The sequence below is a fragment of the Saccopteryx bilineata genome, chromosome 5 (genome assembly GCF_036850765.1).
Source record: "Saccopteryx bilineata isolate mSacBil1 chromosome 5, mSacBil1_pri_phased_curated, whole genome shotgun sequence".
NCBI lineage: Eukaryota > Metazoa > Chordata > Mammalia > Chiroptera > Emballonuridae > Saccopteryx > Saccopteryx bilineata.
In genome coordinates, this window is record NC_089494.1 from 67308627 (window position 1) to 67336107 (window position 27481).

Genomic DNA, 27481 nt, shown 5'->3' on the forward strand with positions numbered 1-27481 from the left:
AAGTCTCTAATACAAAGTCACCTATCTGAGGCATGATGGGATTATACCACCCCACATCAAAAAGGGTGGGAAAGGCTTAATCCCAAAACCAAGCCCCAGGCTACAAGGATCCTACCTGCCCACAGCCCACCCCCAACACACATTAATATCACCTGGGCAACAGCTTCCATTGGGCAACGCCATTTTTAACAAAGTGAGCATAATATATTTTATCTGCCCAACGTGGGGCTTCCTGGAAACCTCAAATATAGAATTTACAACCATCTCAGATATAAATTATAGTGGATATTTTTAGTCTGTTATATTTACAATAACTAGAATAAACATAAATACTCCATTTTTCTTCTTTTGGAATGGTTGGTTACTGTTGTTACCACTTTTCTACTGAACAGCTGTGTGTGTCAGGGTTCACAGTGGTCTTGAATGGGCAGTTCATCATCCATAACTCCCTTTAGGATAGGCAGGCTTGTCTTGGAGTCTCCCTATCTCCACTTTTATACCCATTTATTTATTTTTAGTCCTTTCTTCCTTTTTCTTCCCTCTTACTTGCAGTCCTACCTAGTGTTTTTCTGTTGCCCCTTAGCTTATACAAGGCACATAATACTCCATATCATTCCTTCTTCTGCCCCCATCAATGCTTAAAAAACCAAGTACTAGTCCTTCGGAGTCTTATTCTCAGCAAGATAATAGAACATGTCTAATCCACCTACGAAAGTGTAAAGCCAGTAGCCACGACCACCATCACAGCTGGTGATGCAGGTTTGCATTTGATTCAGACAGACGGTAATGAAACAATGGAGCCAAGAACTGGTGGGTCATTAGCTTTAATCCTACCTTGCACCCAGAGGGCAAGAAATACACACAGTGGAAAAACACTTCCCTTTCCATTCAGGGCTCCCAAAGACACCGACTTATCCGAGTTTCCTAGAATCAAAGATTTCTACCTCACCAGCCTTATTCATCTCTGTTCCCCATCTCCTTCTCTCTGCACAAACTGGCTTCTCCTTCAGTACTCTGCCTCTCCTCCACGTGGCCTTTCTCTGCCCCACCCCCACATGGGCTCATCTGCCCCATTTTATAGTGTAGAAATCAAAACCTTTAATCCAATATACAAACAAGGAAGTCTCTGATACAAAGTCACTTATCTGAGGCATAATGGGATTCCTCATGAGAGTGCACCACCCCCTATCATGAAACAGTCAAGGGTGTGGGGAAAAACTTAGTCTTAAAACTAAGCCTTAGGTTATAAGGACCCGGCCTGCTTACAGCCTGTCTCCCACACCCAATACAAACTATAAGCGAGCAAACATATACATCATATTTGCAAACTTATTTGACCCACAGAAAGTATTCTACTTATCTCTGAAATTTTAATAAGAAACAAATATTTAACATTCAGGAATGGGGTGTGGGGAGAAGCATAGAATAAACTGTGGTGAACATTATTTTGGATGGGAAAGCCTCCCAATTTCCCTTTCATTACACCAAGCAGGCAAAACCTACATATTGGGCAGGTACCATGCCTGCCCTTCTTTGTGATATACCATCTCTGCCCTTATTTTCAAGGAAGGTTTGACAAGGAACTCTGGGACATCACTAGAAATGGTGGGACCCCCTCATTTATCAAAAGGAGCATGATCAAAAAGAGCCCAGGTTGGACTGGGTAAGAAAAGAGATCAAAAAGGAGATGTGTCCTTGATATCAGCCAAACTCATAGTCTGGGGTAGACATTTGTGGTCAGTTGAATCACACTGCCTTGGGATTAGCCAGCTCTACTTTCCGTTTCAACAATAAGAAGTCTTGCAAAACTGCTGGCATGTGAGACAGAGGTATCCAGAAAGTCTTGGCATCTTTTCCAGCAACATAGCGGGTCTTAGGGAAGAGGCTTGTGAGAGCATGGTCCATGCACTCCACCACCAGAGAGAGGTCCACGTTTGCAAAGGATTTGGTGCCTTTCAGTTTGTCTAGACCTGTAAAAAGAGAAAAAAGCATATTTACTTTTTGGCAAAAAGTGAAAAAGAGTATGTGGCTGTTAGGATGCAAAGGAGAAGATGCAGAGGTGGGAATTTTAAATTTGCCATTATAATTGAGGCTCATTGTGATGGATTTCTATTTGTTTCTCAGAAGAGGAGGCAGCGATGTTTTCTTTTTTTAAATCTTTTTTTTTTTTTTTAATTTGTATTTTTCTGAAGTTGGAAACGGGGAGGCAGTCAGACAGACTCCTGCATGTGCCTGACTGGGATCCACCTGGCATGCCCACCAGGGGGCAATGCTCTGCCCATCTGGGGCATCACTCTGTTGCAACCAGAGCCATTCTAGCGCCTGAGGCAGAGGCCATAGAGCCATCCTCAGTGTCCGGACCAACTCTGCTCCAATGGAGCCTTGGCTGTGGGAGGGGAAGAGAGAGAGAGGAAGGAGAGGGGGAGGGGTGGAGAAGCAGATGGGCGCCTCTCCTGTGTGCCCTGGCCAGGAATCGAACCCGGGACTCCTGCACGCCAGGCCGACACTCTACCACTGAGCCAACCGGCCAGGACCCGCAATGTTTTCTTTAGACCACTGGGTCTCAAACTTGAGGGAGTATCTACCCCCAAAACTCAAAAATATTGATATGTAAAGACACATGTACCCCCATGTTCATCACAGCATTATTCACAGTGATCAAGACATGGAAACAACCAAAGTGTCCCTTGATAGAGGATTCTGTAAAGAAGATGTGGTACACATATACAATGGAATACTATTCAGCCATAAAAAATGATGACATAGTATCATTTACAACATGGATGGACCTTGAGAACATTATACTGAGTGAAATAAGTAAATCAGAAAAAGCTAAAAACTATATGATTCCATACATAGGTGGGATATAAAACTGAGACTTATGGACATAGGTAAGAGTGCAGTGGTTACCAGGAGGAGGGGGAGGGAGGAGGAGGAGAGGGAAGGAGCTTATGGGAAGGGTATAAAGATGGATAAATATAAGGTGAGGAGGATGATTTGACTTTGAGTGATGGCTATACAACATAATTGACTGTTCAAATGATGTGGAGATGTTTGCCCAAAATCTATGTACACTTGTTGACCAATGTTGCTCTGTTAAATTTAATTTTCTAAATAAACAAACAAAAAAACTTGAGTGGGTAGCAGAATTTCCTAGAGGGCTTGTTAAAGCCCAGATTGCTGGGTCCCCCCTCCAGCAGTGTAAAGTGAAGCCCAATAATTTGCATTTCTATCAAGTTTCCATGTGATGCTGATGACCCTGGTCCAGAGACCAAACTTTCAGACACATTACTTCAAAACAGTAAGTAAAGGGTACTTCATAACATCTATGCGGCTCCTGAGCCCAGGAAGTTACGGGTTTGATTTGACTTTGTTTTGAGGCAGTATTATCTTCATAAAAAATGTGGGTATGCATTTGTGGCTGCGCATGTATGTACGTGCACTCATTTCCACGTGCCTCTGCGATCCAGTGAATAAAGAGAGAATCGTCACCCGAAAGCCTTTGACTCAGGAAGCTTAAGACATCCTGGTTTTCAGACAAATGAAGTGTTTGAGTAATGACCTAAGATAACTTTTGAAGAGGCAACTGTTTTTATCAAGGGATTGGTAATGACTTGTGATCTTAAAGCATACCTGAGTTATGTTTTCTCAAGGGAAATCGAGTATTTTAAACCTTCCTTTCAACTTCAGACCCCAGTAGCCACAGTTGTTCAAAGAGCTTAAATGAGGTTACCTAATGAGTCTTAGTGGCTATTTTAAACTTCTATTACTCCAGCCTGGGATATGAAGAAAGGTGAGCTTAAATGTGCTGAAGGAGGAGAAACCAGAAGAATGCAGAGGAGAGGGGGGTCTGCAATGTCTGGGGTCTTACACTCCAGCCTGTGACCTCAGTGTTCTTTTTTTTTTTTTTTTTTTTTTTGTATTTTTCTGAAGCTGGAAATGGGGAGAGACAGTCAGACAGACTCCCGCATGCGCCCGACCGGGATCCACCCGGCCCACCCACCAGGGGGCGACGCTCTGCCCACCAGGGGACGATGCTCTGCCCCTCCGGGGCATCGCTCTGTTGCGACCAGAGCCACTCTAGCGCCTGGGGCAGAGGCCAAGGAGCCATCCCCAGCGCCCGGGCCATCCTTGCTCCAATGGAGCCTCGGCTGCAGGAGGGGAAAATATTAAGGTCAATATCAAATAGAAAAAGCTCTGTTGGTCAAATAAGTTTATAAATATGATATATATGTTTGCTCGCTTATAGTTTGCATTGGGTATGGGAGACAGGCTGTAAGCCAGCAAAGTCGTTATAGCCTAAGGCTTAGTTTTAAGACTAAGCCTTTCCCACCCTAAGTGACTTTGTATCAGAGACTTCCTTGTTTGTATGTTGGATTAAAGGTTTTGATTTCTACACTATAAAATGGGGCAGAGGAGCCCATGCGGGGGCGGGGCAAAGAAAGGCCATGTGGAGTAGAGGAGAAACAGCCAAGATGGCAGAATACTGAAGGAGAAGCCAGTTTGTGCAGAGTTTGTGCAGAGAGAAGGAGATGGGGAATAGAGGTGAATAAAGCTGGTGAGGTAGAAAACTTTGATTCTAGGAAACTCAGATAAGTCAGTGGCTTTGGGATCCCTGAATGGAAAGGGAAGTGTTTTTCCACTGTGTGTATTTCTTGCCCACTGGGTGCAAGCTAGGATTAAAGCTAATGGCCCACCAGTTCTTTCATTGTTGTTTCATTACTGTCTGTCTGAATCAAATGCAAACCTGCATGGGCTAGGCGGCTGTGATAGTGGCCGCGGCTACTGGCTTTACACGCTCTTTTAAATGAGGATTTTGTTTCTGAATCTACTTAGAACCTTCAGAGTTGGTGAGTGAGAAACAGTATTTAATGGAGTGGTTTTAAACCTATAGTGATATGTCAATTTGTCAAACCAGATATTCTAGTTGATATATATGCTTGTGTCTCTGTCTCAGTCTCTCTGCCTCTCTCTGTGTGTAGTGGGTGGGGTGGTTGGGGGAAGTCAGTCATTCTAGAAACTTCCCTAGGTGGATCTGACTTGTCTTGGTTCCACCTTGTGAATTCCTGGCCTTGAACCTTGCCCCAGTTGACTGTTTTACCAAGCCTACTGATGAAGAGGCAAGATTACAGTTTGGAGGAATAGAGTGACACAGTGGGAGGTGGGGCCCTGTTCAGCTCAAAGCAGGAGTTTAGTGAGTGTTTAAAGAATATCAAGTAAACTTTAACAGGGCCAGGAAGTTTGAGATGGAAGTGAGGCTCTGATACAGAAAGTTTAACCAGCTCCTTAGTGTCTGTTGATATTATAATGTGGTGCCCCCAAATAAAGGGAAAAGTCAGGTGACCTGGGTTCAAATCCAGTGCTTCTACTTACCAGCTATACAACTTTGATCAAGTTAATTTTCTGTGCCTCTATTTTTATAAATTTAAGGTGGTATCTACTTCATAGAGTTTATTTAGGCATTTTATTTATTATTTAAGCATTTTGCATAAAGGAATTCATGTAAAGCTCTTACAGTGGTGACAAGTATGTAGTAAATGATCACTATACGTTAGTCATCATAGTCTGGTCTTACTATCATTATTCCTCCATCCCTGACTCAATCTCCAGACTTACGTCACTTCTTCTATGTCCACTTCCCATGCATTCCTGTTCCAGAAGGCTTTTATCCAAATAATTCCATCCTGTCTTTTAAGCATTATTTAGTCCTGACCTGTCCCATAAAGGCTTCTTAACCAGCATTTTTTTTCCTTGTCTGAATTCCTTGTGCAATTAGAGACCACACCGTCCAGCACCCTTCTGGGCTGCTGTGTTACCTCGAAGTAAAGAGCTGATTTTCTTCATGCTGTACAGACTCACTGTTGTACAGTCTCACTTGGTTACTTTTTGTTATCAACTAGGTTATAAGCTGGTGAAAAGCCAGAGATTAAGTCTTTATAATATGCAACCTCCATAAGTCCTGGAATAATGTTGAGTGCTTGGTTGGGGTTTACCGAAATGAGGAGTTTTGTGAAGACCATGGGCTCTAGTGTTCACTTTCCCTAGCCTCTGCTAAATACTCATATATTGATAGTTTTTTTGAGGAGCAAATGATATACATTATTTATAAGGTATTTAGTATAGAACCTGGCACTTAGTAACTGCTCAGAGAAGCAAGCGATGATACTGAAATTAATAGGAGTACCTGATCCATATTTAAGATCCTTATTACTATGAGAACCTTATTCCTATGAGAACCTTATTCTTTCATTTACGTTTGAGACTCTGTCATGCTGCTTATGACAATGAATCCCAGAGGACCTTGAGTCTACTCCAGAACTCACTTTTTTCAATGTAACGTTCTCCATATTGTTGTTTGATATCTGGAGACAGATACTTCCAAATGGCAAGCTTTTTTTCAGCAGTCTTTACTGGATCTGATAACCCTGTTTTGAACAATCCTGGTTCGATGCAAGAGACGTGTACACCGAATGCTTTCATGTCCCGTCTGTGGAAAAGAAAAAAAAACACTCATCAATGATGTTTAATGGAGGGTTTATTTGAAGAATGTTTGTGACTTTTATCTTGTGAGTCTTTTCATAGAATCACAGAATTAGGTGCATTGAAGAGGAGCATCTTGTTCTACCCTCTCTGTCTGCAGAGTTGAACGTCAGGGTGATAAGTGAGGGCTGGTTTAGTGACAGAAGAGGAAAAAGACCTGGATAGACCCACCTCTCACCCAGTGTTCCCCTAAGCCATACTCATTGAATCGACAAACATTTGGGCTAAGGACATATTTCTTTTCAGAACTTAAGGTATCTTATGATGAAATTGACTGATGACTGGCCTGGATGGACAAGTTTACCTCCATTCTAGGAATGTGAAGAGATTGCGGCATGAATGAGGATATGTTGAGAGACATTAATGTGACAGTCCCTGACTTGACTAATCTGTTCCTGTGCCCCCCAGCAAATTCTTTAGTCATGTCACTGCAGAAAACCAAAAGTTTATGTATTTCCTGGGCAACAGGGTTTTGGAGAAATCATGGTCCCTCTTTCTTTAAAGCAACTCAAAGAATGGCAAATCACTGTATGAATAATTATTTTCTATATTTAATTCATATTTCTACTAAGAATATATAAGGAAGTAATTATTCATTTTACAGAAGACTCTTCCATAAGACTTTTTAGGAACTCTACTAGTAACCTGAAAGGTGATTTACCTTTTCTTAGGTTCTGTTTTCTAACAACACAACACACTTATTGTTTAGTTTGAAGTATATTTTACAAAAACGGAAATCAGCTTGACTTTGAAAATTTGAAAGGTGTGTTCCTTTTGTTAAGATAAAAAAGGTTCGTTTTCAGCTTGTGTTTTTCTCACCTAGCATCTGATCTCCTTTGGATTTGAGAAGTAACAGTGCTGAAGGGGTATTTGGGAAGACATTTTTTCCCACCTACTCATGAAAATAACATACTCTGGGACAAACGGCTTTCAGTCACCCAACTCACTTTTCCAGGTGAGTAAAACCAGAATGCAACCTGTATAATGCTGGGCAAATACAGCTTTAAAGAGCCCTAACCCTCTCCTAATAGGACTGCTGCCCTGAAACCTAACCAGAATGCAACCTGTATAATGCTGGGCAAATACAGCTTTAAAGAGCCCTAACTCTCTCCTAATAGGACTGCTTCCCTGAAACCTCCTGGGGTGGCCACTGGACTGTGATCTGCATGCACAATACCGTTTCCATCACTAGTTCCATGATTTAGAAATATATAAACACTCTATTGGTTAATTTCAGGCATAGCATAGCTGCATTGCAATCCCACAACACTTCAGTTGAAATATCTTCGTAAAAGTAAGTAAATCTCTAAGTACATTAAAATTTTATTATGATACTGTTGCTGAAAGAGTGGAACCAAAGGGCAACCAAGGAGACTAATGGAGGTTGTTCATGACCTTGTTATGCAAACTATAATCCCTGAACCATGGGCAGCACTTGGGTGCTTGTTATAAATGCAGAAACTCAGGACCCACCCAAACCCATTGAATCAGAATCTGCATTTGAGCCTGACCAGGCAGTGGCGCAGTGGATAGAGTGTCAGACAGGGATGCCAAGGACCCAGGTTTGAGACCCCGAGATCACCAGCTTGAGCACTGGCTCATCTTGAGCAAAAGCTCACCAGCTTGAGCCCAAGGTTGCTGGCTAGAGCAAGGGGGTTACTCGGTCTGCTGAAGGCCCGCGGTCAAGGCACATATGAGAAAGCAATCAATGAACAACTAAGGTGTTGCAACACGCAACGAAAAACTAATGATTGATGCTTCTCATCTTTCCATTCCTGTCTGTCTGTCCCTGTCTATCCCTCTCTCTGACTCTGTCTCTGTCTCTGTAAAAAAAACAAAAAACAAAACAAAAAAGAATCTGCATTTTGAAAAAATCAAGGTGATTCATATGCACATTAACATTTAAGAAGTATTGTTCTGACATTATCATGTCTATTTCCTGGAAGAATCAAACCTGGCAGCTTGGTGAGATGGTAAAATGGAGTTGCTCTATCTCTATTAATTTCATTAGAGTAAGCTAACCTTTTATTAGTAAGCTAAACATAGATCCACAGTATAGATCATAACTCTAACACGTGCCTTCAATAATACTAGTTGAATAAGTAAATGGATGAATTGAAGAAAAGATTATATAGGGGGTCTTCGGGTTACGACACAGGTTTGTTCCTATGACAGTGTCGTAACCTGAATTTTGGTGTAAGTTGAAACACACCCTCGCCTAACTCAAACGGAACACTTGCGCTTTTAACAGTCCCAGATGGCATAGGTAAGCATACCTGGAGACGTCAACTCCCTCACTTATATGCTGCGTTACTGCATATTCTTCCTCTGTGCAATCAAGCTAGTTCGCCCACATAGTTCATAAATACAATGCTAGCGGCATAAGGCAAAACACTCACATCTCAAAATTTTAAAAGTTTTTATGGGGATGAGCGTCATAAATTTGAAACATCATATGTCAAGACTGTCGTAACCCGAGGATCCCCTGTATGTAATTTCACCTTTTGTCTTGCCTATCACAGCACATGCAGTGATATATATATATATATATATATATATATATATATATACATACACACACTTTCTATTTGTTCTGGTTTCCTCTACCTTTCTTTCTGAACTCCATCTTGGGAGTCCTGTTTGTATAAACTATATTAAGGCTTCTGTTGAGTATAGTCAATTGGGAGTACCAAAGGAGATCAGAGGAAGTGATGGGAAAAGGTTGGGCTAGTTTTTTCTTTTGCAATGTTGACACTGATTAATCTCTCAATTGAAGATGGCAGTCTTTAGATATCATGGTTCTGGAAACTTCCCTGTGTTCTCTCTTTAGTCCTGTGGAGAGAGATGCCTCCATTATCATTAATCCCTAGATATTACACTGTCCTTTGGGATTTTCCTACACGACTCCAACATTTGCCAATAGTCCTTTAAGGAAATTTCGCTCAATTTACCTAATTTTAATATATCTATATTTCCTACCAGAACCTTGACTAATACAACCTCTTGCAATTAAGGGGCTTTGAACTCATATGATAACTTTTGATTCCAAGTGAAATATATTAAGTATCCCTCTTCCCCCATTTCTCCCACTGAATATAGCTACAAAACCCGAACAGGATGCATGGAGCAGCTATTTGAAAAGTCTAAAATACAGATGTTAGTAGGTGAAGTAGGAAAAAAGACCATATTTTGAAGTAACACCAAACCACTAGAAAAATACAATAATCAAAATAAAATATTTATTGTTTAGACTCATAAGAGGAATGGAAATGAATGAAAGTTAGTGCATTTGAAGATAGATCTCTAGAAATGATCTATATAGTGAAGAAAAAGTAATAGAAAAAGTGAAGAAAACCTATGGATCTGTGGGATAAAACCAGAAGTTCTAACAGTTGTGTTATAGAGTCTCAGAAGGAGAAGAGAAAGTGAATTGCAAAAAAAAAAAAAAAAGTGTTTGAAGAAATGATGTCTGCAAAGTCCCCAAATCTTGCAGTAGACATAAACCTACAGATTCAAGAAGGCCAGGAAATCTCCAACATTATGAACTCAAAGAAATCCATGCTTGGGGGCATTGAGCTGGGGTGTTTATTTGCTAAGTTGGTCCTTTGTTTTGAGCTCTGGGGTTCTCTGATAACACACAGTAAAGTGGTGTGATCATCTATAAATTAGGAATACTTTAAAGCATTAAATAAAGTGTCTGGCACATAACAAACATTCAATAAATGTTAGCAACTAGCATTTTCTAATATATCAGTTTTGCTTTACCTTAAGCTATCATTGAAGCCTTCTACTGCATATTTGGATGGAGTATAGCCTCCTCCACCAAATGCAAGACGGCCCCCAATGCTGGAGACGTTGATAATCCTCCCTCGAGCTTTCTTCACCAAGGGAAGCATATTTAACGTCACACTGATGAGTCCAAACAGGTTCACTTCTACAGGCTCTCTGTAGTCCTCCACCGTCAGCCAGTCGGTGGGAGCCAACACGCCGAGAACACCAGCATTATTGATCAGACCCCAGAGACCTAGAACAGAGGAAGGAAGGAAAGGAGAGGTGGTAGAGCATGCTTCATAGAAATATTGCCTCTGCTTCACAATGGTGTCACGACTTCCTCTGGTTATATTCTTGCTTTGAAATACTTTCCAGTTTGGGGAAGTGATAGCAGAAAGTCAAACTGAAATAGTTGTAGTTCTGCTATTGGAAGCCAGTATCACAGTTATTTTATTTTCTGGTTCTGAATGTCAAATACTGAGACTCAGTGAGACTTTTTGGTTTTTAATTTTAGATGTAAAGTAAATTATTCTACTTTTCTTCCCTTGTTAAATGGCAAGGTCGGAGAATATTGATAAACTGTTCTATGTGGACAAAGAGCAACACAATCTACTGCACATTTATTTTGGGTAAAAAATTCCATCATTCATTTGATCTTTTTATGCTGGGAGACATTTAATATGTGCAAAGTTGTATGGAATTCAAGTTTTAAAAATTATCTAGAGCCTTATCAAACCATTGGTTTTGAGGATCAGACTCTTAACTATATGATGAAAATTTTTGAAAATTTATTTTTCTTTTTGAGGAGGGGAGATCTACTTGGCAACCACTGTCTGGGGCTGATGCTCAAATCCACTGAACTATCCTCAGTGCTGGAGGCTGATGCTTGGACCAACTGAGCTATCCTGAGCATTTGGGATGACAATGGAACCAGTTGAGCCACTAGCTATGAGAGGGGAAGAGAGAGAGAAGAGGGAGAGGGAAGGGAAGAAAAGCAGATGGTCATTCTTTTGTGTGCCCTGACCAGAAATCAAACCTGGGATGTCAATATGCCAGGTTGACACTCTATCCACTGAGCAAACTGGCCAGGGCCCATGAGAATATTTTAAATTTTATTCAAGTCAATAAAAGTCCTTTAGTTCAGAATAATGCCATCTTAGCAGAATCTAATTCAGAACGAGGTACAGTGGCTCACCGAGTAGTTACCATGCCTATACTCAAATTCTGATACCTATACTCAAAATCTGAGGTCATTTTCTACATTTCCTATTGAAAATGTGTAAGGTCTTTGTAGTGAGAGGCAGGTCTCAGGTATCAATGGTAATTTGGGGACTGTTCCCATACTCTCCTGTAGATTTGAGCCCCAAGTTCCTTTGCTGTGTATGTGGCAAGAGCAGTACTTCCCAGGGGCAAGACCAGGAAAAGTCACACTCCTTTCTCAGTTCTGATCTCACCCATTGTGATCTAAGAGTGAGGATAACTTGGGCTGCGTCCCTTATGCGCACAGAGAGTTTGCAACCAAGAATGAATCAGGGGCTACCCTAAGATTTCTCCAGTCTTTTCCAGTGTATAGTTGGTATTTCAGAGACATTTTCTCAAAAGGCAACTTAATATTCAAACACATTTTACTGAGCTCTGGTTGTATCGCAGCACCCCTTCTGTTCTCCCCTTCCCCGTGTCATTCACCTCTTTCCCCTACTTGGTTCTTCACCCACTGGGCAGTCCTCTTGACATTCTCAGGGTCAGTTACATCCAGAAGCACAGTGCGAAGCCTCTCTGAGGAATCTGCCTTCAAAGCTGTCGATCCTGATTCGGTCAGACAGGCAGCAATGACATGAAATCCTTTTCCATCGAAAGTTCTGGCTGCCAAGTTTCCAAAGCCCGTGTCACACCCAGTAATGAAAATATACTTATCAGTGATGTCTGCAATCTTTAGTTGTCTTTTATAATTCCATAGAAAACCACAAATGATCAGGAGGGCTGACACCCAAAAGAGCATTGTTTTCTTATATACAAGGTCACTTCTTTCTGGAGCAATATAACAAGCTGTTGTCCTGAGTGTGCAAAATTAGAAAGAAAATTCAAATTAGAACCATCAAAACATTATAACCCAGGATTGATGAACTTGAGCTATTTTAATGCACTAGAGTGGATAAATAGTTTTAAAAATAACTCTTACTTTGTTGGGAAGATGTCCATTTAAGTGCTAAACCATTCCTCTAAAGTAATGCAATATCTAACCAGAAACAGCAAATGGAAAAGAGAGAGAAAGGGTGAGAGCCTACTCTGAGACCATTAAAACCCATACAGAGAGTTTTAATGTGCGAGGTCCCCAGTGAGTTCACCGAGAGAGGGGGAGATGAATGGGAAGAGACTGAAAGAGAAATGATGGCGAAAGAAACAGAATCCCAGAACAGAATGGATAATTCTCCAATTCTGTCCTCTCTCAATTTCAGCTTCCTGTTAGGAAAAAAATCACACGTACAGAAAACAAAGTAAAGCAAATTCATGCTTTAAAACTGCGAGGCTTTGACAATAAGAGTAAGAGAATGACCTGGAAGACAATTCTGTCAGGGCTACAACACCTCAGGCCTAAAACCAGTGGGCAGAGGGCTTCTTTCCTCATTCCTTGGAAGCCTGCGCCTGCATTTTCCTTTAGCATAAATCACATTTTTAAAGAAAATTTAAGAAAAGTGTTATGTTCCATGCACACTTCCTGCAGCAATTTAGAACTCTCACGATTTTAGGGGGTTAAAAATAAATGTTAAAGAAACACTTCTATATTAATTTTATAGCCTTGACCATTTAAATGAATATGTCACCTTTAAAGTTCCACTAATTATTGTACAGGGTTTGGCTATAAAACTAATAGTTGTGGATGAATCAGGATAATATTAATTTAAAAGTATAATATCAAAAGTATCCCAGGGAAACACTTCAGACTATCTTAGGATATAAAATGCCATATATTGCCTGACCAGGCAGTGGCACAGTGGATAAGAGCGTTGGACTGGGACCTGCAGGACCCAGGTTCGAGACCCCGAGGTTGCCAGCTTGAGCGTGGGCTCATCTGGCTTGAGCAAAAAGCTCACCACCTTGCACCCAAGGTTGCTGGCTGGAGCAAGGAGTTACTCGGTCTGCTGAAGGGCCACGGTCAAGGCACATATGAGAAAGCAATAAATGAACAACTAAGGTGTTGCAACGGCAGCGAAAAACTGATGATTGATGCTTCTCATCTCTCTCCATTCCTGTCTGTCTGTCCCTGTCTATCCCTCTTTCTGACTCTCTCTCTCTCAAAAAAAAAAAAAAAGCCATATATTGTATAATACAATATCTGTTATTTACAAAGAGCCAACACTCTTACGTTTACTGTGGGCACTGATGGCCGGGAAAAGCAAGCCATCTGGTAGGAGGAAGTGAACAAGAACTGAAGGGCATTTGTTTGCTTGCCTCTGGTCTGAGCATCAAGGCATCCCAGATCTCCTAACTCACAGCTATAGGGCAGCCCAAGGAAGGAGAGTGTCAGGCCCTACTCCCCGCAGGAGCAGCCCTGGTTTTTTTTTTTTTTTTTTTTTCTTTCAGAGACAGAGTCAGAGAGAGGGATAGATAGGGATAGACAGACAGGAACAGAGAGAGATGAAAAGCATCAATCATTAGTTTTTTGTTGCGACACCTTAGTTGTTCATTGATTGCTTTCTCAGATGTGCTTTGACCGTGGGCCTTCAGCAGACCGAGCAACCCCTTGCTCAAGCCAGCGACCTTCACTTTGCTCAAACCAGATGAGCCTGTGCTCAAGCTGGCGACCTCGGGGTCTCAAACCTGGGTCTTCCGCATCCCAGTTGGATGCTCTATCCACTGCACCACTGCCTGGTCAGGTGCAGCCCTGGGTTTGTATTGGCATTCTCTCCTGGGGGAGGGAGAGGGGCCACAGAGAACATCACATGTGAAAAAGACTTTATTTCCTTCCCCCATGCCACAGAAAGTTTCCTCACTTTGCCCGAGGCCCACTTAGCCCCACTGCTGACCTGGATGTACCCTTGAGTGCCTCATAGAGGACAGTGAACAGATAGGCCCTGAGTTAGAGTTCAGGCCTCATGGATGCTTCCGGAATCATAGCTATTCATAAACATTGTGTTCACAAACTAGTTACAAGGTCAAACAATTTTATAAACTTTGTTTGGGCTTTCTTTTTTTTATAATGATTTTCTAGCTTTTCCTTTGATCTGTTTTTAAAAATTGCTCTTTTTTTCTGCTTGTAAAAGTGACTTGTGCTCATGGTACAAAATATTTAGTGAATACAGAAAAAAATTAAAAGAAAGTAATGATTATCACATTTGAATCAATATTTTGGCAATTTTTTCTAGTTTATTTTTTCTGTGTGTAAATATTTCTTCCCTAATAAGAAACAAACACGCACACATATAGAATTACACATATACATACTCATGAACACACATATGCACAACTTTGTTTCTGTTGCTTTATAAGAAACAGATCATTTTAGATTTAAGAAAACTCAATGTAGCATATCTTTTTCATTTCTCAAGAAAATTTTAGGTTCTGTTCTCATTTTTTTTCCCTGTTAAAAGATCTATACCTAAAGAAAGAAAGGGTAAAAGAATTGTCAACTGAGAAAAATTAGAGGTAAATACTAAAATATGATAGATTTGGGCAAACTGGTTGATTCCTGTGGTGTCTGTGGTTATTTCTAAAGCAGTGAAGTTTTTAGACTATCCTGGTTTAATAATTTGGTGTAGTTTCCCCAAATCTTTCTTGTGTAGGAGTTACTGATTTGTTGCAAATTAATGTCTATGCACCAAAATTTCCCCTTCTTAAATATATAAATATGTTAAAAATATATAATTTAGGGGAGATGTAGCTAACTTTTATAAAATTACATGTATAGGTATTTTAAGAAAATTTTATATTTGTAAATTCAATTAATATAGTGTTTTGCTTAAACCTGGTCTTGATAAATAATTATTGAATAACTAAATATTGAATATATTCTCTGAATGGATTCTATAGATTTCACTGCAATTCAAATTCCACGGAAATTATATACTTGAAAAGAACAAATACTCCTAGGATTTAATGTGTTCTAGAGCTGAGAGTGGAGACTTTCTATGTTGTCATGTGTTGCCAGGGGCAAGCGTAAGGGGAGTAATGGTAAAACAGAAGCTTACCTATGCGAGGCCTTCTACAACTGCACTTTTACACAGAAGTCTCATTTGATCTTCTCAACAGCCTTTTGAGTTGGCAAGGCGCATTATTTGCCTCATTCTAAAGAAGAACTGATTTTTCAATTGATAAGCATAAAAGGAATGATGGAATTAGAAAAGCACCATTTGGCAACTGACATAGAATCAATTTTTTTTCAGGCAAGATTGACCAATGGATGTTAAAACTAGTCGGTGAAACTCTGATGAGAAACAACTATAAAATCTTAAAGAATCTTCCCATAAGATACATGCTAATTAAAAAAAAAAAACAATAGTAATTTCACAGTGGAGAAGTCCAACAGACAACCACCTGAACCAACTTATGTGTAAAAGTGCAGCATAGAAGGCTTCACAAAGGTAAGGTAATTGTTTTACTCTTATATCCCTTATACTTGTCTCTGGTGACATGTGACAGTACAGAAGGTCTCCAATTTCTGCTCTGGGACACATTAAACCCATGAGTACTTACCTTTTTCAGATAATTTCCATGGGATTTGAATTGCAGTGAAGTTTACAGAATCTATTCAGGAAATACATTCAATATTTAGTTATTCATTAATTATATGTCAAGGCCAGACTTAAGCAAAACACTATACTAGTTGAATTTACAAATATTAAATTTCCTTATTATATATATATATATAGACTATATACACATATACTGCATTTTTCACTCCATAAGACGCACCTGACCATAAGACACACCTAGGGTTTTAAGGAGGAAAATAAGAAAAAAAAATTCTGAACCAAATGGTGTGTTAAAATATTTAATAAAGTACCGTATTTTTCACTCCATAAGACACATGGACATTTTCCCCTCTACTTTTGGGGGGGGGGGAGTGCATCTTATGGAGTGAAAAATATGGTATATATAATTTTTATTATATATATACATATAGACAGTTTATATGTACATATAATATATATGTGTGTATATATATATAATAAAAATTAATACTAGTTATGAAACAAACCAAGATCATGTGCTTCTGGTATGGCACACTCTTCAAAGACCTCAAAGTCATGAAGGAAAAGAAAGACTGAAGACTGTTCCAGATACCACCCTGGGAAGGATGCAGAGCATTCCTGTGCATATTAACCGCATGTGGGACACATCTTCCAATTCTACAGATACATGGCCTGTATTCTTTTCTTTTCTTTTTTTTGCAAACAGGCCAAATCTTTATAAATAAACATCCAGTGAAAATGACAACTCGAATTCATCCTTATACACAGAGCACTCTACGGCAGGTAAATGGATGGTGATGGCCAGAAGCCAGCATCCTCACTGGGGATGGGGGATGGGTGACGAGTGGGCTCAGATGTCCACCGCACGGGGTGGGCGGGGGCAACAGACGATGGGCACTAGGATACTGCGCATTTACAAGACCAACTCCTGGGGGGAGGGTCAGCTGCCCCGTGTGTGTGTGTGTGTGTGTGTGTGTGTGTGTGTGTGTGTGTGGTGTCAGGCTGTTCATTCTGGAATGAAGAGGGGTGGTCTTTACATCATATTTTGTGGCTGGTGGGCTTGGAAAGGGGTTACTTTGTGGAGAGGATTAGGGCCACGAGGAGCCCGCAGAGGCCCAGCACCTCTGCGAAGATGAGGATCAGGATCATGCCCACGAATAGTCGGGGCTGCTGGGCAGTGCCCCGCACACCGGCTTACCCCCAATGCCAACGGCAAAGCCGGCTGCCAGCCCACTCAGGCCCACACTCAGGCCCGCGCCCAGCTGAAGGAAACTCCTGTAGACTGTGATGCCCTCATTCCGGGAGTTGGCGATAAGGACTGCCACCACCAGGACGTAGATGGCAATGATGCCAGCCATGACCACGGGGATGATGGACTTCATGATCAGCTCTGGCCGCATGACAGACATGGCTGCATTGCCTATACCACTCTTGGCTGTACCATAGGCAGTACCCAGGGCGCTGAAGACCATGGCGACCGAGGCGCCCATGACTGCGAAAAAGGAGGCGTACTCGGTCCGCTCTTGATCTCGGACATGTCTGCGGATGGGGAGGGAGGATGGGCTAAAGGAGGCGGATGGGCTGGGGGAGCGAGAGCAAGGCGAGCGACCAGACCACTGCGAAGGCTCACATGGCCTGCATTCTTTTTTAACTTTAGTTGTTCATTGATTGCTTTCATATGTGCCTTGACCATGGGGCTACAGCAGACTGAGTAACCCCTTGCTCGAGCCAGCGACCTTGGGTCCAAGCTGGTGAGCTTTGCTCAAACCAGATGAGCCTACACTTAAGCTGGCGACCTCAGGGTTTCGAACCTGGGTCCTCCACATCCCAGTCCGATGCTCTATCCACTGCGCCTCTGCCTGGTCAGGATGGCCTGTATTTTTGACAAATGTTGAAGTTATGAAGAAAAAGAAAGCCTGAGGACTGTTTCAGATAAATGGAGACTAAAGAGATGTGATAACCCAATGCCACATGTGATCCTGGACAAGAAAATAATTTTTTTTTCTTTTGCCAGAAAGAATATTCTTAAGTTAACTAGTGAAATTTGAGTAAGATCTGTTGATCTAATAAAAAATACTGCATGAATATTAGTTTTCCAATTTTGATAATTTACTGTGAGTCTGCTGAAAATTTTCTATTTTTTATGAAATACACACTGAAGTATTTAAAGATTAAGTAGCACTGTGTCTTCAACTTGCATTCAAGCAGTTCAGAAAATAATAAGAATATATATAAATAAACATTAAAACACACATATATGTATATAACTAGAGAATGGGAATCGAAATGTGGTAAAATGTTAATAGGTAGGAAATCTGGATTGTTCTACTTTTTTAACTTTTCTATCAGTTCTAAATTATTTCAAAATAAGTTGAAAATTTGGCAAGGCAAAAAAAATAATTTTTTCTAAGAAGAGGCTTCATTGGATTACTTTGAGTCCCATCAACAAAATAGGCAAGAACTTTAGGACTTCAGAATCTAGCGGATGGGGGATTTGTCTGACCAGGTGGTAGCGCAGTGGATAGAGCGTCGGACTGGGATGCGGATGATCCAGGTTTGAGACCCCAAAATCTCTAGCTTGAGGGTGGGCTCATTTGGTTTGAGCAAAGCTCACCAGTTTGGACCCAAGGTCACTGGCTCGAGTAAGGGGTTACTCTGTCTGCTGAAGGCCCGCGGTCAAGGCACATATGAGAAAGCAATCAATGAACAACTAAGGTGTCACAACGAAAAACTACTGATGGATGCTTCTCATCTTTCTCTGTTCCTATCTCTGTCTCTGTAAAAAACAAACAAACAAAAAAGAATCTAGTGACTTTGACCACCAAGTTTTCTGTCTTCTACTTTCTGGTAAGTTCACCTCCACAGCTACTGGAGAAAAACAAAAACTCAAACTGAAGCAGTCAAACTTTCCTCTTTCCTTCTCCTCCCCTCCCCTCCCCTCCCCTCCCCTCCCCTCTCCTCTCCTCCCTTCGTTTCTGTTCTCAACCTTTTCATCCCTCCTCAACTTACTCCTTCCTTAGCCAAACCCATTTTAAATAGGTAACAAGCAAACAGAGAGGAACTTTTTAGTTGTTAAGGATGAGCTCATATTAAATCGTGTTGTCTTAATAAGATTCACCTCTGGGCGAAGGGTCATTTCAGAAGCTGGTGTCCCAGGCTATAACCTGCATTCAAGCCACTGCCAACCTTGACCAAGAGTTTTGCAAAGCCTGTTCTTATCCCAAATATTGTTCAAAAACGCTGGTTCTTCCTCAGTCCCTAAGGTTCACATTCCTCTAGGTCATTGGACCAAATCAGGCACAAACCAACAGATTTGACCTCTAATAGTATTTTAACTATGATGCCACCTCCGAGCAACAGACTTCGGTCAGAGTCACTGGGAACATGACCTGTGCACGGAAGCCGATTGATAGCCCACTGATTCACTAACTGAGAAGTAAATGAGTAACAGCAACAGGGCTGCCTCAACCATATTCTGCCCCTGTAGTAACCTACACATGACTCCCTAGTTTCAGAAATTCAGATACTCAGGACACTAACCTTAGCTGCTTGGGTTATTTGCTTATATGCTGAGTCTTTCCATTTATCTCATGACAAACTGCTTAGTAGAGATACAAATCTCCTGCTCAAGGGAATAAGTGCCTTGGTGTGTGACAATCCTCTTAGAACCTAGTGGCTGTGAGACTAAGCACAGGCAAGGCTGCGAACAGAGTAAGAGAAAGCAGATCTGCAGCCTCAGAGCACCTGCATGAGGACAGCGCAGTACTCAGGGCATACCCCCGGATGAACTGGCCGTGGAAAGTTTTCTTCAGCCAAAATAAACACTAGTCACTTTGCTAGTAAAAATCTGGGCATGGTTAGGAGCTCAGGCCTCATGGTCCTTGGAGTTTCCAGGTGACCAAGTCAGGGAGGAATGACAGTGATAGTTATGATGTATTGAGTGCTTACATGTTCTAGGCCCTCTGCTAGGAATCTGTAAATAATGTTTATCTCATTTAAACCTTATAGTAAAATTATCTCCACTTTATAGATTAGGAAACTGTAAAGCCAGCAGCCAGGGCCAGGGCCACTATCACAGCAGCCTTCTGAAACAAATTCAGAAAGTCAGATTAATTGGCTCCAGTTATGATTGTAATGCCGTTTCTGGAGCTGATACCTAGGCCACTCTATTCCACTATCATGCTTTAATCCTCTGCTGCAGTGCCACCCGGATTCCTACCCAACTCGGGAAGTCTGGGCTATGTGAACACTTCTCCACTCCACCAGTGCCTTGTGACACTTGGCATTAACCAAGTATGTGTCATGGAAGGAAAAAAAGAAAAAGAGAAAGAGAAGAAAAAAGTTTCCACTCTACCCCAGAATTCTGGTGATAACCGGATTAGTCTTTGAGACTTCTCAATTATCAGGGCAAAATCATCATCATCATCATCACCATTATCATCATCACACTCCCAATTAGATAACTTCAAAAAATTTTGGGCCCTGGCCGGTTGGCTCAGCGGTAGAGTGTCAGCCTGGCGTGCGGGGGGACCTGGGTTCGATTCCCGGCCAGGGCACATAGGAGAAGCGTCCATTTGCTTCTCCACCCCCCCCCCACTCCTTCCTCTCTGTCTCTCTCTTCCCCTCCCGCAGCCAAGGCTCCATTGGAGCAAAGATGGCCCGGGCGCTGGGGATGGCTCCTTGGCCTCTGCCCCAGGCGCTAGAGTGGCTCTGGTCATGGCAGAGCGACACCCCGGAGGGGCAGAGCATCGCCCCCTGGTGGGCAGAGCGTCACCTCTGGTGGGCGTGCTGGGTGGAACCCGGTCGGGCGCATGCAGGAGTCTGTCTGACTGTCTCTCTCCGTTTCCAGCTTCAGAAAAATACAAAAAAAAAAATTTGGAAAGTGCCCAAGTAATATTTATCTCATTTAACTGGCAAACTACTTCTGTAAGCCAAGTAAGGCAGGTATCATAAACAAGGTCATTTGCCAGAGATTGGCTAAAACTAAACTTTGATCTCTGAACTAAACTGTAAGATGAGAAGAACTGGAAAGAGATGGACACAGTATCAGTCAGTAGGAGGAATGGAAAGACTTTCTCAGAATTCTCCACCAGGCCACAAAGATTCAGAAGGAAAGAGAAAGGAGAACTAATTTTCTCTTCCATTTGCCATGTAGAATGCTTAAGAGTAACCGCCTGACTGCAGCTAAAGGAAAATACTGCAACTTGATTGCTGTCCTCGCTCACTTCTGCTTCTTTTCATTTTCTCTTTTGGCTTTCTTTTCCTAATAAAAAATCTAAAATATATGACTTCACTTCTTTTACCCATCTTCCTCTGCCCGACAAAAATACAAGACACAGTTAAAAAAGAAAACAGAAAATAATGTCTCAAGTCTAATTATGAGGTATAATTTTTATAAGAAACATAGAGTTCTTTCTATACCATTTGATTTTATTTCCATATAACTCCACGAAGGGCTTTGTTTTAGAAAGCAATACTAAAACCAATCAACACTGATAGGAATTTGTAGAATCTTTACTTACTTTTAATTTGTTGTAATCACAGCCTAAGTTGAATCAACAACTAAGTTATTATCCACAATTAAATAGAGAGCATTTAGCAATAGCTTTCTAAAATATTCTCTCTTTGAGGTTTTTTTGCACAAGCTTTCTTAATACTGACAGCAGTTTAGACATGTAAGTCTCTTGTACTTAAACATCATAAACCTGGTCAGCTTACACTGAATTCATTTTTTATTTTTTTTGTATTTTTTCTGAAGTTGGAAACAGGGAGGCAGTCAGACAGACTCCCGCATGCGCCCGACCGGGATCCACCCGGCATGCCCACCAGGGGCGATGCTCTGCCCATCTGGGGCATTGCTCTGTTGTGACCAGAGCCATTCTAGCACCTGAGGCAGAGGCCACAGAGCCATCCTCAGTGCCCAGGCCAACTTTTGCTCCAATGGAGCCTTGTCTGCGGGAGGGGAAGAGAGAGACAGAGAAGAAGGAGAGGGGAAGGAGTGGAGAAGCAGATGGGTGCTTCTCTTGTGTGCCCTGCCAGAAATCGAACTCAGGACTCCTGCGTGCCAGGCCGACGCTCTACCACTAAGCCAACCGGCCAGGGCTTGAATTCACTTTTATGTGACCTTTTTATTGAAGTAGGAAATTCTGCTTTATTTTTTTTAACCCAACTGACATTTCACAGATTTCTGCTGTACTTTTATTTAAATAAAAACAGACATTTCAGCCTAATGACACAAATCAGATGATGACTAATGAATTATGTTTCTGTGGGGAAAAAAATGTTTAAGTTAGGCACCCAGAAATCTAAAAACAAATTTAAGATGGAGCCAAGAGGTTCTACATGGAATATACTTACATAAATCAGTAAACATTCCTTTGAAGGTCTGATTAAAATAACAGTAATAAGGATTATGATGCTGCTTATGATATAGTTGAGATAGTATTCGTTATCACTGAACATAAAATTCCCCCACTCAATGGCATGAAGGCGCTCCTCCACCAAGTCCGTTTCCCTTGAACCTTCCTCGCTGCAGGCGAGCGGTGGTTTGTGGCACCCACCGTGCCCTTTGTGTAGTGGGACATGTGGTGTGGAGAAGTACGTGCTTTCACTGAGGACTCACGCAGTCACCTCACAGAGGTATGCCTGTTGCTACTAATGCAGGGGAGGCGTGATGGCTTTATGGTTGTCATTTTTTAGTTCTAAGGATATAAAAGTGTCCTTTTTTAATGTGACCCAGGCAGAGAGGGAGAGACTGAGAGAGGGACAGAAGGGGACAGACAGACAGGAAGGGAGAGAGATGAGAAGCATCAATTCTTCGTTGCAGTTCCTTAGTTGTTCATTGATTGCTTTCTTATATGTGCCTTGACCAAGGGGCTACAGCAGACCGAGTGGCCCCTGGCTCAAGCCAGTGGCCTTGGGGCTCAAGCCAGTGATCATGGGTAATGTCTATGATCCCACGCTCAAGCCAGTGACCCCGCGCTCAAGCTGGTGAACCTGAGCTCAAGCGGGCAACCTTGGGGTTTTGAGCCTGGGTCCTCTGTGTCCCAGTCTGACGCTCTATCTACTGTGCCACTGCCTGGTCAGGCTCTTTTGCTTCCTTTCAAAACTTTTAAATTGTAATTCACAATAACATTCATAATTATTAATAATGATTCCCAGTTCCTCCTAGGGTTATTATTTTGCCAATATGCCTACTTAAAGTATTGGCAGGTTAAGAATCATTGTCAAAGCCATGGTTACTTTATTTATGGTTACTAAGTAAAATTTGCTAACTGGAAGATATTATATATTGTATATTATTATAGTTACAAGGATTCAAAGAAATCTTAGAATACAGAGAGAAGCTATATATACATGCAGAAAGTTCTTTCAAATAGTATATTTCTTTCAAATGCAGTTATTTTTGAGCAGACGATCTGAGGGTTTTTAAAAATTTTTTTTTAATTTTTTATTTTATTTATTCATTTTTAAAGAGGAGAGGGAGAGACAAAGAAAGAGAGACAGAGAGAAGAGAGACAGAGAGAGAAGTGGGGAAGGAGCAGGAAGCATCAACTCTCATATGTGCCTTGACCAGGCAAGCCCAGGGTTTCGAACCAGCAACCTCAGCATTCCAGGTTGACCCTTTATCCGCTGCGCCATCACAGGTCAGGCCCGATCTGAGTTTTTAAAGAAGATATCTTAAGAAAGTGAAATTTGTTATATGAGTTTTAAGACCAATTCCCATTTTCCTCATTTGAAAGATATGTGATAGTTTTTTTTCTTGTATTTAAACATTAAAATTTGTTCTAGGACCATGATGGCGAACCTATGACACGTGTGTCAGCACTGACATGAGTAGCCATTTTCCATGACACGCAGCCCCATACCAGAGAAGTATGGGGCTGCATGCCGAGAAGGATGTTTTATCCTTGGCTCCTGCACGGCCAGGTGCAGTAGCTGAGGATAAAACATTTGCTGTAGTGTAGACACTCTGTGCCGGAGGTCTGTAGGACAAAACAACAGAACTCCGGCACAGAGCGTCTAGTTCTGGGACTTCCAGTTAGGCCATTAGGGGATCTTTGACCTAATTTCCAGCCAGCGGAGCAGGGAGCAGCAAAATACCGTGGGGGTCACAACTCTGGAGGCCCAGTGATCACCATTATCAGCAACCATCATCCAACCTACTGTTCTGGGGTGTTGTGGATTTCTAATTGACCATCATTACTGAGATAAGTGAGGGGGAGGCTGGGAGAGGTGAGGCCCTGTGCTATGGGTGCCATTTCCCGCCATTAGAAATAGCGGCAGCCATCTTAATTTACCTAAGATGCAACTTGCAGAGGCTCAGGTGTTTGTACACATGAGGTCAAAGCTTGAGAATCTGGAAAGGTGCCACTTGGAGAATCAAGAGGAGTGCCACTACGAACAGGAAATTTGGAGTACCTAGAACCATACCAGACACTTTTAGCACCCTGAAAAATATAACAATGGCTTTACTCACAATTTTTTCTTCTACATACTTTTGTGAGACCTTATTCTCAGCGTTAAATAATATCAAAACTAACAAAAGAAACAGACTGACAGCCTGACCAGGAGGTGGCACAGTGAATAGAGCGTTGGACTGGGATGTGGAGGACCCAGGTTTGAGACTCTGAGGTTGCCAGCTTGAGCACTTGCTTGGGCTTGAAGTATACAAAATACCAACCTTCAATTGAAGATTTAGCCAATGAAATTCAGCAACAAAAAAGTCACTAATAAGCAGGTTAAAGAATTCCCCCTCCCCCTCACTTATCTTAGTTCACGGCACCCCACACAAGTTAAATAATATCAAGACCAACAAAAGAAACTGACTGACAGATAAATAAAGAAGTCACTAAGCAGATAAGTTAAATAATTAGTTTTTGGTTTATTAAATACAGTTATATATTACAATTATACATATTTGTTATTTAAACTATAAATATCACGAAATTATGGTTTTTTTCCTCAAAGTGACACACCATCCGAGTTATGCTCGGTTTTTTGGCGAGTTTTGACACACCAAGCTCAAAAGATTGATACACCAAGCTCAAAAGATTGTCCATCACTGTTCTAGGAATTGGGCACAGTTTTCAAACCTCAAAAATACAATGCAAAGGTAACATAACATTTCAATTTTATTTTCTATAGCATTTAGCCAAGGATATTTTGAGAACACCTAGTACATGCTAAGAGAGACTAAGATAAATAAAGCACAATTCTTACCCTTGAGCAAATACTATAGCAGGACATTTCAGAATTATTTGTACAGTCATAAATTAATTTTCAATTTAAAAATGTGTTTTACTTAAACTTTTCCCCCAACTGCTAAAAAACAGCCCATTGAGAAAAAGCATCACAGCACCATTTGAAACCTTAAACAAGGGCTACTAAAATCACGTGGCAATATAACCGCTAACCTGACTTTCTTTCTTAAAAAAGTCCAAGTGAAAACAAATTTTGACTGGACCATTGGCCCAATGTATTCCAGGTAAAATACCAACCACGGGATGATAAAATGGAGAGTAAAATCTGAAGCAGGTTTATTGCCGTCATCCCAGTACCCAGGAATCAAACGTGTACTGTAAGGAATTTCCCTGTGTTCTTCTGACCTAGCAGGCACTCTCACTCAGTTTTGTGTGTGTGCGTGCATTCATCTAAACTGACGTATGATACTATGGGTCACGCAGGTAGACAAAGATCAGCCCTGCAGCTGGAAGCAAATGTGTTGTTCCACTAAGAGACTCAGCTAAGATTCCTACTCCTTTTGGAGCCCCTCCTCACTCCAGTTTCCAATTGATTATAAGATTCACAGATGGAGCTGAATGGTCACAGAGAGAATAGTTAGACATAAATTTAATTGTAATTGTGGGGTCTAAAGAACATTCAAGAGAGACCTGCAGAGTTCAAGCAAGGTCCCAGATGACACTGAGATCTCTCCTATGGTGAGATGGACCCAGTGCCCATCACTGCCTTCTAACATATTACTTTTATTATTTTTTTATAGCAACAGTTGACCACAGCATGAAAGACCGCATAATTAATTCTGTAAGAGTGAAAAAAAATCAAAGACAGTTTGAAAATTGACATGAGCAGGGAAGGAATAAATGACAAAATTCAGTCGTCTCTTACCTTTTTAAAGATGGATTGGGACGCAGAAGCTGTTGTGACTTGCTGGGCTGATTGCAGTCTGTCGGTGTGCTGGGGAAGGAAGAGTTGCGTCACTCCGACCTCGCTGATGCTCCTGAGCTGAGGTGCCTGCCTTCCCTCCCATCAAGCTCTGAGTGTCTGCATATGTACAGAGGCCTCCGTTCCCACCTCACACTGTGAGTCATACTTGTTGTGACATCGGGTGATGACTAAGTCTTTCCTCTATGGACGAAGGAAGCCATGAAGCTGTGGGTCATCTGTTTCCAAAGGACAGTATCATTAGTAAATTAAATTTAGCAACTTTCAGAAGGAATTTAAAAATGATCAATAACATTCCTTTAACTGGGAGTACAATCTCTTGACCAAATGCAGCATCTGAAATACAGTAACATGGAAGCATTTTGTAAACTGCCCGGCACTAGGCTTGAGTTATGATTGTTTTTCATGATCTCTAAGTTTGTTTTATCTTTTCTTTTTTTTTCTGTTAATGTGCCTGTACTGACTTAGTACTCCTCAGTCCTAAGAGAGTCAGTAGGGAAATGAGTCTGATGATTCTTTTACTACTTTTTTTTTAAGCCATTGGTGAACAAGGAGACCAAAAACAATGTAAGCGTCAGCCTGGCGTGCAGAGGTCCTGGGTTCGATTCCCGGCCAGGGCACACAGGAGAGGCGCCCATCTGCTTCTCCACCCCTCCCCCCTCCTTCCTCTCTGTCTCTCTCTTCCCCTCCCGCAGCCGAGGCTCCATTGGAGCAAAGATGGCCTGGGCACTGGGGATGGCTCCTCAGCCTCTGCCCCAGGCGCTAGAATGGCTCTGGTTGCAACAGAGCGATGCCCCGGAGGGGCAAAGCATCGCCCCCTGGTGGGTGTGCTGGGTGGATCACGGTCGGGCGCATGCGGGAGTCTGTCTGACAGTCTCTCCCTGTTTCCGGCTTAGGAAAAATACAGGAAAAAAAAAAAAAGATATCAAAAACAATGTAAGGAAACAAGGTGTTGTATTCACTTAAGAGTTGTAATTTATGAGTGTTTTAAGGCATGACAAGATCTTACTGAAGTAGTCCCTGACACTGAGATCGCTGAGAATAGGAAGGGATGCCCCATCCCCTCCCGGAGTCGGTCTGTTTCAGAGTTTATTACAATTGGCCGACATATCTTGGGACTGTGATGGAGAATATTGAGGCTATAGGTGACGAGAGGGAAGACCCGGTGCTAATATGCACCACCCCATCCGGCCTACCACCTCCCCCTTGGGCACACAGGCTGACGGACAGGTACAAACTCCACTGACTGTTTAGTTTCAATTTCCTTATGTACCAGTTCATTGTTGTACATCTCA

General features: G+C 41.7%; 1 protein-coding gene and 1 pseudogene across 2 annotated transcripts; both read right to left on the reverse strand.

Moving 5' to 3' along the window:
• Positions 1-789: 789 nt before the first annotated feature.
• On the reverse strand, positions 790-26263 carry DHRS9 (dehydrogenase/reductase 9). 2 transcript variants are annotated; one of them, XM_066279578.1, is made up of 5 exons: positions 26130-26263; positions 11998-12365; positions 10306-10564; positions 6324-6487; positions 790-1970 (listed from the first exon to the last, which is right to left on the reverse strand). In XM_066279578.1, the coding sequence occupies exons 2-5, from the start codon at positions 12308-12310 to the stop codon at positions 1747-1749; spliced, it is 960 nt and encodes a 319-aa protein (XP_066135675.1). In that variant the 5' UTR covers positions 12311-12365; positions 26130-26263; the 3' UTR covers positions 790-1746. The 2 variants fall into 2 exon arrangements, with proteins under 2 accessions (XP_066135675.1, XP_066135676.1); XM_066279579.1 differs by lacking the exon at positions 26130-26263 and adding an exon at positions 16003-16030.
• LOC136338516 (V-type proton ATPase 16 kDa proteolipid subunit c-like) lies at positions 17036-17538 on the reverse strand (annotated as a pseudogene).
• Positions 26264-27481: the final 1218 nt, after the last annotated feature.